General features: G+C 42.0%; 3 protein-coding genes across 6 annotated transcripts in view; 1 reads left to right on the plus strand and 2 right to left on the minus strand.

The window, feature by feature from the left end:
* Window positions 1–314, minus strand: part of glt8d1 (glycosyltransferase 8 domain containing 1) — a 37,169-nt gene extending 36,855 nt beyond the window's left edge. The window contains exon 1 of the mRNA XM_078209799.1: window positions 275–314. The gene's annotated coding sequence lies outside the window, so the exon portion shown is untranslated. The remainder of the gene's footprint in view (window positions 1–274) is intronic.
* A 246-nt stretch (window positions 315–560) lies between these two features.
* On the plus strand, window positions 561–10,326 carry spcs1 (signal peptidase complex subunit 1). Its single transcript, XM_078209801.1, has 4 exons — window positions 561–726; window positions 4,973–5,032; window positions 5,109–5,195; window positions 10,135–10,326. Exons 1-4 carry the CDS (start codon window positions 691–693, stop codon window positions 10,249–10,251), a joined length of 300 nt encoding a protein of 99 aa, XP_078065927.1. The 5' UTR covers window positions 561–690; the 3' UTR covers window positions 10,252–10,326.
* A 174-nt stretch (window positions 10,327–10,500) lies between these two features.
* nek4 (NIMA-related kinase 4) overlaps window positions 10,501–15,748 on the minus strand; it is a 39,074-nt gene continuing 33,826 nt past the window's right edge. For all 4 annotated transcript variants that reach the window (XM_078209795.1, XM_078209797.1, XM_078209796.1 and 1 more), the window contains one exon: window positions 10,501–15,723. In XM_078209795.1, coding sequence (XP_078065921.1) covers window positions 15,628–15,723 — 96 coding nt within the window. In that variant the 3' untranslated portion in view covers window positions 10,501–15,627. The remainder of the gene's footprint in view (window positions 15,724–15,748) is intronic.

Raw genomic sequence — 15,748 nt, forward strand, 5'->3', positions numbered from 1 at the left:
GCTTCCTCGCACAGCCAATGTTTAAAATCAATTTAGAACAAAGGAAATAAATTTATAGTTACTTTGCGAGGAAAACACGGGATCACACGTGTGACTGGGCATCTTCAGGGAAGGTGGAACACTGCACACGTTTACAGTTCATTTGCAAAAGGGAGAGGAAAGATCCACTTGGTGAGAATTAGAGACTGTAAAGCAAACCCGCAGGAAACCAATAAAGTCAGATACTAACAGCAAACACTTTAATCAAGGAGTAGTGTTGAAACTTTTTACCCACATCACTGCAAAGCCATGAAAATCCAACTGAGCATCCAACTGCCAACTCAACACAGGAGACAACAGGCAGGCTGCCCAGCCCACTGCCTGAATCACACACAGCCTTCACAACCAAGGACACGACATGGGATAACAATATCCCGCCGGGTTTATCATTCTCGAGGAATTGCTGACGATTGTACTTGATTTTTTTTTAAAAACAAAAAAACCTCGCGGCAGTGCGATTTTGTGCCGGCAGCGATGAGGTCGGCCCGCTGGTTGCTGAGGCGGCGGGGGTCCTTCGGGAAGTGATTGCGTATCCTTCAGGCGACGAAGCTTCTGGAAAGAGCAGAGCGGCTGGGAAGGAGCGAGCCGGAGAGGGACCGAGCGGCTGGGAGGGAGCGAGCCGGAAAGGAACGGCGCATTCCGGCTCCCAAAATGCTGTCCTACGCGAAGTCGTTCCCGACCCACATGGTAAGCGGGGCTGAGGAGCCCCGGGGGAAAGGGAGGGAAGCCCGCCAGCTGGATCCCCCATCCCCCGCCAGCTGGATCCCCCATCCCCCGCCAGCTGGATCCCCCATCCCCCGCCAGCTGGATCCCCCGATCCCCCGCCAGCTGGATCCCCCGGCAGCTGGATCCCCCATCCCCCGCCAGCTGGATCCCCCATCCCCCGCCAGCTGGATCCCCCGATCCCCCGCCAGCTGGATCCCCCATCCCCCGCCAGCTGGATCCCCCATCCCCCGCCAGCTGGATCCCCCGCCCCTTGCCCACTAGAATTTGACGGGAAGGTCAGATTGAGAGTCCTTATCCCTAGGGGATTTTCCTCCGAAGACTGCCCTTTCTGTGGCCTTGTGGAGTCCGTGGACCATGTCTATGTTTTGTGTCTTAGACTGCACTCCCTTTTTGTTTTCCTAAAGAACCTTTTATTGATGTTCTGTTTGTGCTTCAGTCCCACGCTCCTGATCTACGGACACCCGGTGTGGAGAGGGGAGGGTCGGGATGGCGACCTCCTCGTGAACCTGTTCCTGGGCCTAGCGAAACGTGCCATTTACTGGTCCAGGCAGCGGGCGATCGAGGGGGCCGTCCATCCTGACTGTCTGCCCCTCTACCGCGGCTACGTTCATGGCCAGGTGTCCCTGGAGAGGGAGCATGCGGTGTCCACGGGCACGGTTGACGCCTTCTGCGCCCGTTGGGCACTGCAGGGGTTGGGGTGCGTTATTGACCCTGACAATCACATTTTAATTTGATGTTTTTAAGTTTCCTTTCTACTTTGATTTCTGTTCGGGCTGTACCCCCCTCCTTTTGGGGAGCTGCCCCTTTTGCTTTGTCCTGACTCAATCTGAATTTGTTTATTTGGTTTGACCTAAAAAGAGGCCTAGGGGATTTTCACAGTAACTTCATTGCAGTGTTAATGTAAGCCCACTTATGGCACTAATAAAATAGTAAGAAGTCTCACAACACCAGGTTAAAGTCCAACAGGTTTATTTGGTAGCAAATACCAGCAATGAGTATTTTAGAACAGAGACCACTCCATCTGACGAAGGAGCATTGCTCCGAAAGCTTATGGTATTTGCTACCAAATAAACCTGTTGGACTTTAACCTGGTGTTGTGAGACTTCTTACTGTGCTTACCCCAGTCCAACGCCGGCATCTCCACATCATGACTAAAATAAACAGCCATTAAGGAGAGCGTGTTCAGCCTTGACCCTTTCGGTTGCATTATCCTCCTTAAACATGAATTTGGGGGATGGCCATCCCTTGGTGGATAGCACTTCCACCCTTTGCCTCAACAGGTTGTGGGTTCAACTCCACTCCACTACATGAATATGGCAATACGCAGTGGGCACCATACTGCAACACTAAGGGAGTTCTGCATTATTGGAGGTACTGTTTTTCAGATGAGAAATTAAACCAAGGTACCATCTGCACTCACAAATGGGTGTAAATGGCATGGTGTCACAGTGGTTAACACTGCTGTTTCACAGCGCCAGGAACCTGGGTTCGATTGCTGGCTTGGCTCATTGGCTGGGTGGAGTCTGCACGTTCCCCCCGTGTCTGCGTGGGTTTCCTCCAGGTGCTCCGGTTTCTTCCACCGTCCAAAAGACGTGCTGGTTAGGTGCATTGGCCATGCTAAATTCTCCCTCAGTGTACCCAAACAGGTGCCGGAGTGTGGTGACTCGGGGATTTTCACAGTAACTTCATTGCAGTGTTACTGTAAGTCTACTTGTGACGCTAATAAATAAACTTTAAAATATCCCATGCTATTGTTTTGAATACAACCAAGGAAGTTATCCCCAGTGTCCTGGCTAATATTTTTCCCTCAATTGGCATCACAAAACAGATTATTTAGGTCATTATCACCTTGAGGTTTGTGTGTGTTGCTGTGTTAAATTGATGGCTGTGTTTCCTACATTGAACAACTGTGACTACACTTCAAACAAAACTTTGGCTGTAAAGTGCTTGGGAATGTCTGCTAGTCGTGAAAGGCACTATATAAATGCAAGTCTTTCTTTCATTTAAAGGAAAGTTAGATAAGGTGATGAGGGAGAAAGGAACTGGATATGCAAACAGTGAGAGTAGGTAGGGTGGAAGGAGGTTTATGTAGAGTATTAATACTGGCACAGATCAGCTGGGCTGAACGGTCTGTACCCATGCTGTAAATTCTATGTAAATACAGAACAGTCACCATCGAATGGATTTAAAGCCTCACAAGAAAAGGCTCACCAGCATTGGACATATGGATTGTTTAGTCTAGAGACCCTCCAGCTGTTTAGGATGATGTGATGAGTGCTATACCACTAATGTGTTGTATAACAGAATGGAACAGCAGTAATAAGAGTATAATTTTGGAGTGCAGCCAATCTGAATAGTGCAGAATGAGGCAATGGGAAAATAGTCCATGAGGTTATCCCCTACAAAAACAAACTAATTGGGAAAAAATGCCTGCTTCTGTCCATTTAGATACTTATCTGTACACCATAATGCTCCACAATCTCAAGATGCAAAGAAAACTCAGGCCAATTTACGACGCTCTTATTCCTGAGATCAATCTAGCCAGCCACTCGAAACTCTTGGTAATAATTTGAAAAGTTACCTTTTGGGTTGCATCAAAAAGGAATCTGTGGAGTCAGGGGAAACAGACTGCTGGTCTGTATTATTTCTTCATTGCGTGCAGAGTTGAGAAGCTGCAGGAAAAAAGGCGCTGTAACTATCATCAATATTTGCACATTCAAGTTCAAGTAAAATGATATTTAAAAGTCCTGTGAAACTAAAATTAGTTAAATATCTTATTCAATGTATATGTTGCATCTACATGCACTGCAGTGTGATTGTTGAGATGACAGCAAATTTTGCTCCACCCTACAAGGTTCTCCTTAGATCTGGGCGCTTGTGCCAAAATTGAGAGAGCTGCCTCTCAGACTAGTCAAGTAGCAGCTTGCATAGTTGTACTGATGGAATCGTACCGTACAATATCTCAGGCACCACCATCACTATCCCTGGGTATGTCCTGTCACACCAGTGTGGGACACCTGCAGAAGGTGTGGCACAGTGTTATACAGTCAGCAGGGGGCTGTTTTGGGGTGTCCTCAACATGACTCCAGATCCCATGAAGTCTTATGGCATCAGGTCAAATATGGACAAGGAAACCTGCTGATCACCGTGTTCCAGCACCCTGTGGTGCACCCCCCCCCCCCCCAACCCCGCCTAAGCTGATGAATCCGTACTCCTCAAAGTTGAACATCAGTTGGAGGATGCACTGAGGGTGGCAGGGACGCAGAATATACTGTGGGCCTGGGTCTTCAGTACTCATCAAGAGTAGCTCAGTGGCACCATTACTGTTTATTTTGAAGTTTGTTTATTTATTAGTGTCACAAGTAGGCTTACATTTACACTGCAATGAAGTTACTGTGAAAATCCGCTAGTCGCCACAGTCCGACGCCTGTTCGGGTACACTGAGGGAGAATTTATCATGACCAATTCAGCTGACCTGCACATCTTTAGACTGTGGCGGAAAACCGGAGCATCCGGAGGAAACCCCCACAGACATGGGGAGAATGTGCAAACTCCACACACAGTGACCCAAGCTGGGAATCGAACCCGGGTCCCTGGTACTGTAAGGCAGCAGTGCTAACCGCTGTGCCACCGTGCCGCCCCTAAATCAAAGTGGAGACTGTGAGCATTCCGACCGAGCTGGTTGAGTTCTAAAGGACATAACTACTAGACTGGGTGCATGGCAGATGAAGTAACCATCAAGGAGGAAAAACATATTTGACCTCTTCCTCACCAACCTGTCTGCTGCAGATGCATCTGTCCATGACAGTATTGGTACGAGTGACCAGTGCACAGTCCTTATGGAGACAACGTTTGTCTTCACACTGAGGATACCCTCCATTGTGCTGTGTGACACCACTACCGTGCTAAATGGGATAAACTTTGTATAGATCAAGCAACTAGAGATTGGGCACCCATGAGACACTCTGGGGCAGCAACAGAGTTGTACTCAACCACAATCTGTAACTTCAAGGCCTTCCATATCCCCCTGGTCAATCCTGGTTCAATGAAGAGTGCAGGAGGGCATGCCAGGAGCAGCATCAGGCATCCCTAAAATTCAGTTGTCAATCTGGTGAAGCTACAACACAGGACTGTATTGTATCATTGTTTGAGTGCATAATGCATCTTGTTAATTTGCTTAATCTACATAATTTATTTTCCTTTGTAGGACTACAAGGGACAACAATTAGCAGAGCAAACTTTTCAACGTGTAATTGTTGCATCCGCTGTAAGTATGCTTATTTTTAAAGTTGAAGACAATTTGGCCTTTAATTTGAAATTACAGTATTTATTTTCTTTGATAGATTATTGGCTTCATTTATGGTTACATGATTGAGCAGTTTGGATGGACTGTTTACATTGTTCTGGCTGGTTTTGTCATTTCATGCTTGGTAAGTTATAGAAATGATCTTCAATTGATTATTGTAATTGCAGCTTATTGTGTAGTTTTTTAAAAGTTATTTTTGTGCAGTAACAAAATAAGTAACTTTGCTTCAAAGCAAAAATCCAAATTTTGATGATTTTCAGTTCAATCAATATACACAACAAAAATGTTAATTTATCTGGTCTTGCTGTTCAGTTTCAACACATTTAAGAAGAAAAAACCTTTGGTATTTTCTACATATTTGAGTTTTTAAATGTTCCTTAATGTGTATCTTAAGAATCATTTGAAGACTACCATCAGTAGCAGTGTGTAACTATTACATATAGGCTAAATCATCTCAGATTTGGTTTGTGTTCTGTACTTCTGGTTGAGCTTTCAGCTAAGGTGGCAGGAGGGAGTTAACTCAAAATATATGACCCCAAATAATACCCCAGTTTCAGGAAAATAGGGAAGAAAACTACATAAAAGTTATTGAGAAATAACAACACCGAACAGGCCATTTGGAACGACCAGTTCATATTGCTACGTGCCCTCCACCACACAAGTAGTCGTCCCGTTTGCCTATCCTGTTGCCATATCTCTCTTCAAATTTTCATTCACCTTTCTAACCTATTCTTAAATATTGACATGGTCTCTGCTTCAGTTATTAACAGTAAGAAGTTTAACAACACCAGGTTAAAGTCCAACAGGTTTATTTGGTAGCAAAAGCCACACAAGCTTTCGAGGCTCTGAGCCCCTTCTTCAGGTGAGTGGGAATTCTGTTCACAAACAGAACTTATAAGACACAGACTCAATTTACATGAATAATGGTTGGAATGCGAATACTTACAGCTAATCCAGTCTTTAAGAAACAAAACAATGGGAGTGGAGAGAGCATCAAGACAGGCTAAAAAGATGTGTATTGTCTCCAGACAAGACAGCCAGTGAAACTCTGCAGGTCCACGCAACTGTGGGAGTTACAAATAGTGTGACATAAATTCTGATTCTAGGATCGCATGATAAAGACTCAGGAGGAAAAAAGCAGAAATATTTATGTGAAATAGTGTGACATAAACCCAATATCCCGGTTGAGGCCGTCCTTGTGTGTGCGGAACCTGGCTATCAGTTTCTGCTCCGCGACTCTGCGCTGTCGTGTGTCGCGAAGGCCGCCTTGGAGAACGCTTACCCGAATATCAGAGGTCGAATGCCCGTGACCGCTGAAGTGCTCCCCAACAGGAAGAGAACAGTCTTGCCTGGTGATTGTCGAGCGGTGTTCATTCATCCGTTGTCGCAGCGTCTGCATAGTTTCCCCAATGTACCATGCCTCGGGACATCCTTTCTTGCAGCGTATCAGGTAGACAACGTTCTCCAAGGCGGCCTTCGCGACACACGACAGCGCAGAGTCGCGGAGCAGAAACTGATAGCCAGGTTCCGCACACACAAGGACGGCCTCAACCGGGATATTGGGTTTATGTCACACTATTTCACATAAATATTTCTGCTTTTTTCCTCCTGAGTCTTTATCATGCGATCCTAGAATCAGAATTTATGTCACACTATTTGTAACTCCCACAGTTGCGTGGACCTGCAGAGTTTCACTGGCTGTCTTGTCTGGAGACAATACACATCTTTTTAGCCTGTCTTGATGCTCTCTCCACTCCCATTGTTTTGTTTCTTAAAGACTGGATTAGTTGTAAGTATTCGCATTCCAACCATTATTCATGTAAATTGAGTCTGTGTCTTATAAGTTCTGTTTGTGAACAGAATTCCCACTCACCTGAAGAAGGGGCTCAGAGCCTCGAAAGCTTGTGTGGCTTTTGCTACCAAATAAACCTGTTGGACTTTAACCTGGTGTTGTTAAACTTCTTACTGTGTTTACCCCAGTCCAACGCCGGCATCTCCACATCAGTTATTAACTCCAGTGGTGAATTTCAGTCTGTCATCCCTCTTGTTCGACATTGATCAAGCACTACTAATAGTTGAACACTACTGAAAATCCTTTAATAATTTTAAACCCCTTTGTCAAAGTGCCCCATAATCTACTTTATTCCAATAAAACCATTTTTTTCTCATCTTTTTGTTCATTTGTATTTTCCATGCCAGGCAACATCCTGTACACTCCTTATTGCCTCAACGTTCGTTCTGTAGTGTGGAGTGCAGTGCAGAACAGAACACATATTCCAACTGGGGATTTCCTATGGTTCTGTATAAATCATCATTTTATAGACTTTTATAAGCAATACCATTTGCTATAAATTAGAATATCCCTTCAGCTTTTCAATGCCCTTACTCAGTTGAAGAACTATTTCTAAATTCTTGTGAAGCGGAACTCTTAAATCCTTCTGCTCTTTTTGTATCACCCAGCTTTGCTAGCTGCCACTTTTAATTAGTTCTAGCCATTACTCACCCCATATATGTACATGAATGTAACAGCCTACATGCATTCCCTTTTCTCCATTTTCTCCCTTCCTCTAAAATCTCAAAACAATAATTTCATCTGATTTTTCCTTTTTCATTTCCATACTTTTTAAAACATAATTTATAGGATGTGGGCTTTGCTGGCTATGCCAGCATTTACTGCCCATCCTAATTGCTCTTCAGATAGTGATGAGCTGCCTTCAACCGCAGCAGTCTGAGGTGTAGTTCATCCAAGGTGCTGCTGGGGAGGGAATTCAGGATTTTGACCTAGTGACAGTGAAGGAATAGTGATATATTTCCAAGTCAGGATGATGAGCGACTTGGAGGGGAACTGCCAGGTGGTGGTGGTGTTCCAATGTTGAATGTTTATGAAATGAGTAGCAATCAAGTGAGCTTCTTTGTCCTGTATGGCTTCTTGAGTGTTGTTGGAGCTGCACTCATTCAGGCATATGGAGAGTATTCCATCAAACTCCTGACTTTAGAGTCATAGAGATGTACAGCACAAAAAGAGTCCCTTTGGCCCACCATGTCTGTGCTGCCAACGAACACCTATCTATTCTAATCCCATTTTGCAGAACCTGGACCGTAGAGTTGTGGCCAGGCTTTGGGGGCTCAAGAGGTGAGTTACTTCTGCAGCATTCCTAGCTTCTGGCCTCTTGTAGCCACAGTACTTAAATGGTTAGTGTAGTTGAGTTTCTGGTCAATGATAACCCCAGGATGTTGATCGTGGTGAATTTGGTGATGGTAATGCCATTGAATGTCAAAAGAGTGATGGTTGGATTCTCTTTTGTTGGAGATGGTCACTGCCTGGAACTTGTCAGCCCAAGCCTGGATATTGTCCAGGTCTTGCATTTGGATGTGGACTGCTTCAGTATCTGAGGAGTCGTGAATGGTAGTGAACATTGTGCCATCATCAGCGAACATCCCACCTCTGACCCTATGATGGAAGGTCATTGATGAATCAACTGAAAATGGTTGGGCCGAGGACACTAGCCTGAGGAACTCCTGCAGCTGAGATAATTGACCTCCAACCATCTTCCTTTAGGAACATAGGAATTAGGAGCCGAAGTAGGCAAATTCAGCCCTTCCAGCCAGCTCCATTATTCAGTCAGATCATGGCTGATTGTGTCAGGTATTACTCCAACCAGGGGAGGGCTTCCCCCTGATTTTCATTGACTTTAGTTTTGCTAGGACTCCTTGATGCCATATTCGGCCAAATGCTGCCTTAGTATCAAGGGCAGTCACTCTCACCTCTGGTGTTCAGCTCTTTTTGTCCATTTTTGAACCAAAGCTGTAATGAGGAGCCAAGTCATCTTGGCGGAACCCAAACTGACTGTACTTGAGCAGGTTATTGGTGAGGAAGTGCCATTAATGACCCCTTCCATTACTTTACTGATTGAGAATAGACTGGGGCGGTAATTGGCCAGGTTGGATTTGTCCTTGTGGACAGGACATACCTAGGCAATTTTCCACATTGCTGTGTAGATGCCAGTGTTGTAGCTCTACTGAGACAACTTGGCATGGGGTGCAGCAAGTTCTGGAGCGCAAGTTCTCAAGGCTATTGCTGGAATATTGTCAGGGCCCATTGCCGTTGCAGTATTCAGTGCTTTCAGCTGTTTTGTTGATATATGGAGTGAATCATATTGGTTGAAGATTGACATCTGTGATGCTGGGGACCTCAGTAGGAAGCTGTGATAGATCATCCACTCAGCACTTCAGGCTGAAGATTATTGTGAATGCCTCAGTCTTGTCTTTTTGCACTGATGTGCTGGGCTTCTCCATCATTAAGGATGAGGATATTTGTGGTGCCTCCTCCTCCATTCATAGCTGGCTGTGGCAGGACTGCAGAGCTTAGATATGATGCAAATAAACTTCATCTGTCTCTATGTTTCTACTCCTGCCCCTTCCTAACTTACATGACTTTTCATTTATCGATTCATCTATCTTGCTAATGAATTGGTCCACTATGGGATTGGGCTGGGAGTTAAATGAAATCTTTGCTGAATCTTCAGATGATCTGAAGATTCAGCAAAGAGCTATCTATTTTTCACAAGTATTGCACATTGGAAAAAATGAGCAAATTTGTAATTTCATAAATTATTCCTTAAACTTGTGCATTTATTGTATTCAATTATTGTTTTGTTTACTGTAACTATTAAATGTGATAGATATTTTTGGGGGAGCTTGATTGAAGCTGAAATAATTAAGTCAGCTTTTTACTCCTAGTTACTACCTCCTCTACATGGTTAAAAATTCAAAAATCTTTAAACAATTAGAATATGTATAAAATTTCTACAATATTAGCTACAATAATCATTTGTGCTTTTATAAGACATCCAGATTGAGATCCTTTATAAAATTTTAGTTTATGTACCATTGCCACTGTGCTTTTGTCTGCCACTGGTCAGACTAGTTTGAAATAAGCTAATGATTTTAGAAATTTAACTTGTCTACATGCTATGTTAATTTGCTGTATCAGTTCTGGTTGGATATTTTAATACATGCAATAGTAGAGTAGCTTTTTTTTAACTAATATATTACATTTTCAGCTAACCCTCCCACCGTGGCCTATGTACCGTAATCACCCATTGAATTGGCAGCCGGAGTTACAGATTGAGGAGAAAAAGCAAACCGAATGTGTCAAGAAGCCAAAAAAGCATAAATAATGTCAAATTATTCTGCATACAGCCCCACATCTGATTTTTTTATTTCATGACTTAATAAATGTTGCTGAATCAGAATGAATTGTGTTCAGTAAGTTTATGCAGTAATGATTGAGGGCATAGAGGTTCCTATGCCAGGACAAGTGAATTGGGTGACAATATTTTGAATAAGAGCAAGGAATCTATTTATTGGTCAAGCAACATCACTGGACCTGGTTATCATATTGTTGTTTAAGGGACCTTGCTGTATGCCAAGTGACTGCTGCATTTCCGACAGTACAACAATATGTACATTTCAAATTAAAAACTTAATTGGTTAGTGCTTTGATAAGCCTGGATGTCACAAAAGACACTGGGGGCGATCTTGCCGCCCGTTCATGCCACACTCCCGTTGCAGCGAAGGCGGAGAACTTGGCCATAAGTCAAATCTCCATTCACCGCAGTGGGATGGAAAAATCCCACTGGCATTAACGGTCAGAAAATTCCAGCCACTGTATTAAGTTTAACTCATTTCTATAATGGACTATGATTTTTAAAAAAGCACTTGAGACATCTTTTGGTTGTGGTAACACATTTCCTTCATGCTAATCTTACTTCAGTATATACTGTTTTTTTTGTTAATCTATTCATTTTCTTACATTCAGACACCATGTAACTTGTAAATTGCAGAGATGCTATTGTTCCATTTGGGTGATAACCTCATTTAGCCTCAATGGCAGTAAAGATTTTAGAAATAATAATCTGAGAAAAAATTAAGTCACTTGGACAAGTGTACTAATTAAGGAAAATGAGTTAAAGAAAAATCATTTTTATTGAGATAACAGTTGATGTGTGTACTGACTTTCAAAAGACATTTGGTAGAGTGTCACGTCATAGGTTTCAACTCTGCTGACAAGATAGAACAAAGAACAGTACAGCACAGGAAACAGGCCCTTCGGCCTTCCAAGCCTGTGCCGCTCATTGGTCCAACTAGACCATTCGTTTGTATCCCTCCATTCCCAGACTGCTCATGTGACTATCCAGGTAAGTCTTAAACGATGCCAGCATGTCTGCCTCCACCACCCGACTTGGCAGCGCATTCCAAGCCCCCACCACTCTGTGTAAAAACAAAAAAAAAGTCCCTCTGATACCCGAGTTATACCTCGCCCCTCTCACCTTGAGTCCGTGACCCCTCGTGATCGTCACCTCCGACCTGGGAAAAAGCTCCCCACTGTTCATAATTTTGTACACCTCTATTGGGTCTCCCCTCATTCTCCGTCTTTCCAGGGAGAACAAGCCCAGTTTACCCAATCTCTCCTCATAGCTAAGACCCTCCATACCAGGCAACATCCTGGTAAACCTTCTCTGCATTCTCTCCAAAGCCTCCACGTCCTTCTGGTAGTGCGGCGACCAGAACTGGACGCAGTACTCCAAATGTGGCCTAACCTGCGTTCTATACAACTGCAACATCAGACTCCAGCTTTTATACTCTATATCCCGTCCTATAAAGGCAAGCATACCATATGCCACCTTCACCCCTGTGCTGCCACCTTCAAGGATTTGTGGACTTGCACACCTAGGTCCCTCTGTGTTTCTATACTCTTGATGGCTCTGCCATTTATTGCATAACTCCCCCTTACATTAGTTCTTCCAAGATCATGGATAAAAGGAGTAATGGCAGCATGGATACAAAGTTGGCTGAAGGACAAGCACCAATGATGGTGTTTTCAGACTGGAGGAAGGCATAGTGGTCCCCAGGGGTCAGTACTGGATCACTGTTGTTTATGACAACTTGTAAAAGGTAAAATTTCAGAAAGTTGTAAGTGCAGTGAGGAGGGCGGTTATAGACTGACTGCATGAGCGCATAGACAAGCTGCTGGAACGGGCAGACGTACAGATGAAATTTAACACCGAGAATTGAAAAGTGATTTATGATGAGGGGAAAGAAGAGGCACAGAAACAGAGAGATCTGGAGATGTATGTGCTCAAATTGTTGAAAATAGTTAAAAACAAATACAGGTTGCTCAGTACAATAGCAAAAAAATGAAGAAACACTTAACTGCAATATTGTGTCTAATTCTGTGTGTTGGAAGGATATTGGCATTGGCTGCAGAAAAGATTCACAAGAATGGGGGACTTCAGTTATATGAATAGATTAGAGAGAACAGCCCCAGCTTCTCCAAAGAGAAGGCTGAGAGGATATTTGACAGAAATGCTCAATCATAAGGGATCTAGAGAGAGTAGATAGAAACTCTTCCCATTGGCAGAAAGATCCAGGGCCACATTGGCAAAAGAACCAAAGGTGGTACAAGGAAAACCTATTTTATGCAGCAAATGGTTACAATCTGGAATGCAGTGCCTTACAGGGTGATGGAAGAAGTTTCAATTCTGGCTTGCATAAGGGAATTAAACAAAAGGGAAAAAATCTTTGCAGAAATGTGGGGAACTCATTGCTCTTGTAGAGAACCAGCACCAACTCAATGGGCCAAATAACCACAACCATTGTATAATCCATTGCAAATAGGATTAGTGAGTATGATTTGACATACCATAATTTAAAAATAATTTAGCATTCAAAATCACAGCTTTTAAAGACTGGAGAGATATTGTAAAACTGCATTTATACCAAAGCATACCAAAATCTGTTTGCCATGTAGAATGGCTCTACACCAGTTTTTAGTATTTAACCCTAACTGACAAAACCAAAAGTCATTTGCATCAGTTACAATTATTCAAGAGCTACAATGAAAATGCTTTTCCATTTACTTTTTCATTCTTGCAGACCATATTTTTAAAAATTGCTTCTTAAAATGATAAAGTATATTGTTCTATTGCTGTTTTCTTAAACTGTCAAACGTTTACCTTCATGTTTAAAAATACGACATAAACAAAAAATGTACAACATTTTACATAGTCCTTTGGATGCACTTTAACTTGGTTCCAATTAACTGACTCGCAAATTATGTAATCAGTGGGAGCAAAAGAATTATCACAGTATGAAAAGTGACAAAATGTCAATGTTCCGAAGCATACAAAGATTGCACAAGTCTACAATGATAAACAAAAAAAACCTCATAACTTCAGCTGCATTTCAAAATGGAATAATGAACTTGCCTTATTCTGCTTAAATATGAACAGATACAAATATTTTATAGGAAACCTATGTTCAAAAACCCTTTCTAACTCCCATCACCTGCTCAGACAGGGAAATTTATAGGCAGATTATAAAGTTAGTCAAAATTAAGACTTGGAACTCAATCTTTTCTAATTGAGAGTCCAGTGACATATACTTATTGTTTACAAATCACTAATCTGTGACTAAGAAATCATTGGATAAGCGACTTAAGAGGTATGTAATATTATATCCTGTAAGAAACAGATGAAACTACATTTAAGTTATTTTGGAAACTGTACATTATTTTTATTTTTCTAGCAAATATTGCAATATAACTGCAAGTTCACAAATCCAATGTGTACTACTGTGAACATACATAGACAAAGTTCAGTTAAAGAAACAATACAACAAAGCTAATTGATAATTCAGATATTTGTAGTTATGTCTGAAAGTTGTGATTCAATATAAATTGCACACATCACAAATTATCTTCCTCGGTATAGTATAGGTCTGGTTGGAAGTGAAACTGTTATTGTGGGAAATTATTTTCTATTTCAAAACAAAACTGTGGACAGAAAGAACTGGGCAAATGGTTCCACCAGGTAATTACTGCATATAGAAAGAAATACTTGATATGAATTTTTACTCGTTTCCTATCCTAACAAATACCAGTGTCAATGTTTCAACTGATATACCCTTTCTCTTTTTTCTTCTCCCTATATTTCTCAATGCTCTATAGAGTACAAGTCTAATTGATTTATATGATCTTTCACAGTAAATGTTTTTGGAGATATGCAGAGTATTCTGTTTTTAAAACCTTAAATTATAGACCTCCCATTAGAAGGCAAGCTTATAGATTGTGAAAATACATTGCTCAGTATATTTTCTTTTATTATTTCTATGGAATAGAGGCGTCACTTGCAAGGCCAGCATTTGTTGCCCATCCCTAAATGCCCTTGAACTGAATGGCTTGCTAGGCCGTTTCAGAGGACAGTTGAGAGTCAACCACATTGCTATGGATTTGAAGTCACATGCAGGCAGACAAGAACAACAGATTTGCTTCCCTAAAGGACATTAGTGGACTAGATGGTTTTTTACAACAATCTATAGTTGTCATGGTCACCATTAAAGAGATTAGCTTTTATTTCCGATTGAATTTAAATTTCACCAGTTGCTGTGGTGGGATTTGAACCCATGTAACCATGGCCTGGACCTCTGGATTACCACTCCTTCAGCATGTCCAAGATTGAATTTGGTCTGTGCTCAAGTTATTTCACCTCATTTGGGTGGTATCAAAAAGCACTAAAATGGCTTCATCCCCCAGGTTAGAAAAGGAAAATTATCCAGATTTAGCAGTCAAGTGACTCCAACAGAAAGTGAATGCATATTTTATTTAAAGGCCCTTCTGCCACTCACTCTTCACCAAGATCAGATGGTACGGTCAGTTAACAAACAGCTAAAACTGTAAATTTAGGAAAGATTAGAAAATTGTAGGAACATGAAACAGGTGCAAATAAAGTCACGTATTTTTGGAGCTGCTTGAAAAAGGTTCCCTTAAAGGTTCCAAAGATGTGCGGGTTAGGTTAATTGGCCATGCTAAATTGCCCCTTAGTGTCCCGGGATGCGTAGGTTAGAGGGATTAGCGGGTAAATATGTGGGGATAGGGCCTGGGTGGGATTGTGGTCGGTGCAGACTCGATGGGCCGAATGGCCTCTTTCTGCACTGTAGGGTTTCTATGATTAAAAAAAATCCAAATATGCTGTGGTCTAGTGGGCAATTTCTAGAAACAGAATATATGGTTATATACACAGACAAAAACTGACTAACTGCAATTGTTTCAAACTGAGCTATAAATATGTTTAGAACTTTAGTGTACAACGTAACGTGATTTAAAGATGCGAATAAGATGTCAAAGGTGTAGTAAATTCTGCGACAGACCCTGCTTGTCTCTATGTAGGTATCTTGTGATACATATTGAACTGTTCATCTAATATTTCACCAACAGTCTTAAGCTGATAATGTGAAGATATAATGCAATAGTCATTTTAATTCACAAACTGAAGATGTCATGGCTAGATGCATGGTGTCCGTCGCTTCATAATCCTTTTTGTAGTTTCTTTGTCATCAATTGCATGGTGCAAAGTTAAAAGAAATCCAAGATGTGCCAGCATGTATTTGGACAATTGAATTTTCCAGCGGTAATGGATATATTTGAACTAATCTGTGTTTAACAAGGCACTTCTTAAATTGAACTGACCCATTAAATTGTTTTTGGCACCATGCAGTCAAAAATTTGAATTATCTTCAAAGAACTTTAGTTGTTGGACCTTCATACTGTAATTCTGGTACAAATCTTCACCCATGTGTTGCTGCAGGCATTCCTAAAATTATCACATAAATCAGAGC

The sequence above is a fragment of the Mustelus asterias genome, chromosome 3, assembly GCF_964213995.1.
Source record: "Mustelus asterias chromosome 3, sMusAst1.hap1.1, whole genome shotgun sequence".
Lineage (NCBI taxonomy): Eukaryota > Metazoa > Chordata > Chondrichthyes > Carcharhiniformes > Triakidae > Mustelus > Mustelus asterias.

Coding starts and splice junctions, on each gene's coding strand:
- spcs1 (XM_078209801.1), top strand. CDS start 691: ATGCTGTCCTACGCGAAGTCGTTCCCGACCCACATG. Junction 727..4,972: donor AGTCGTTCCCGACCCACATG/GTAAGCGGGGCT, acceptor TTTCCTTTGTAG/GACTACAAGGGACAACAATT. Junction 5,196..10,134: donor GTTTTGTCATTTCATGCTTG/GTAAGTTATAGA, acceptor TTACATTTTCAG/CTAACCCTCCCACCGTGGCC.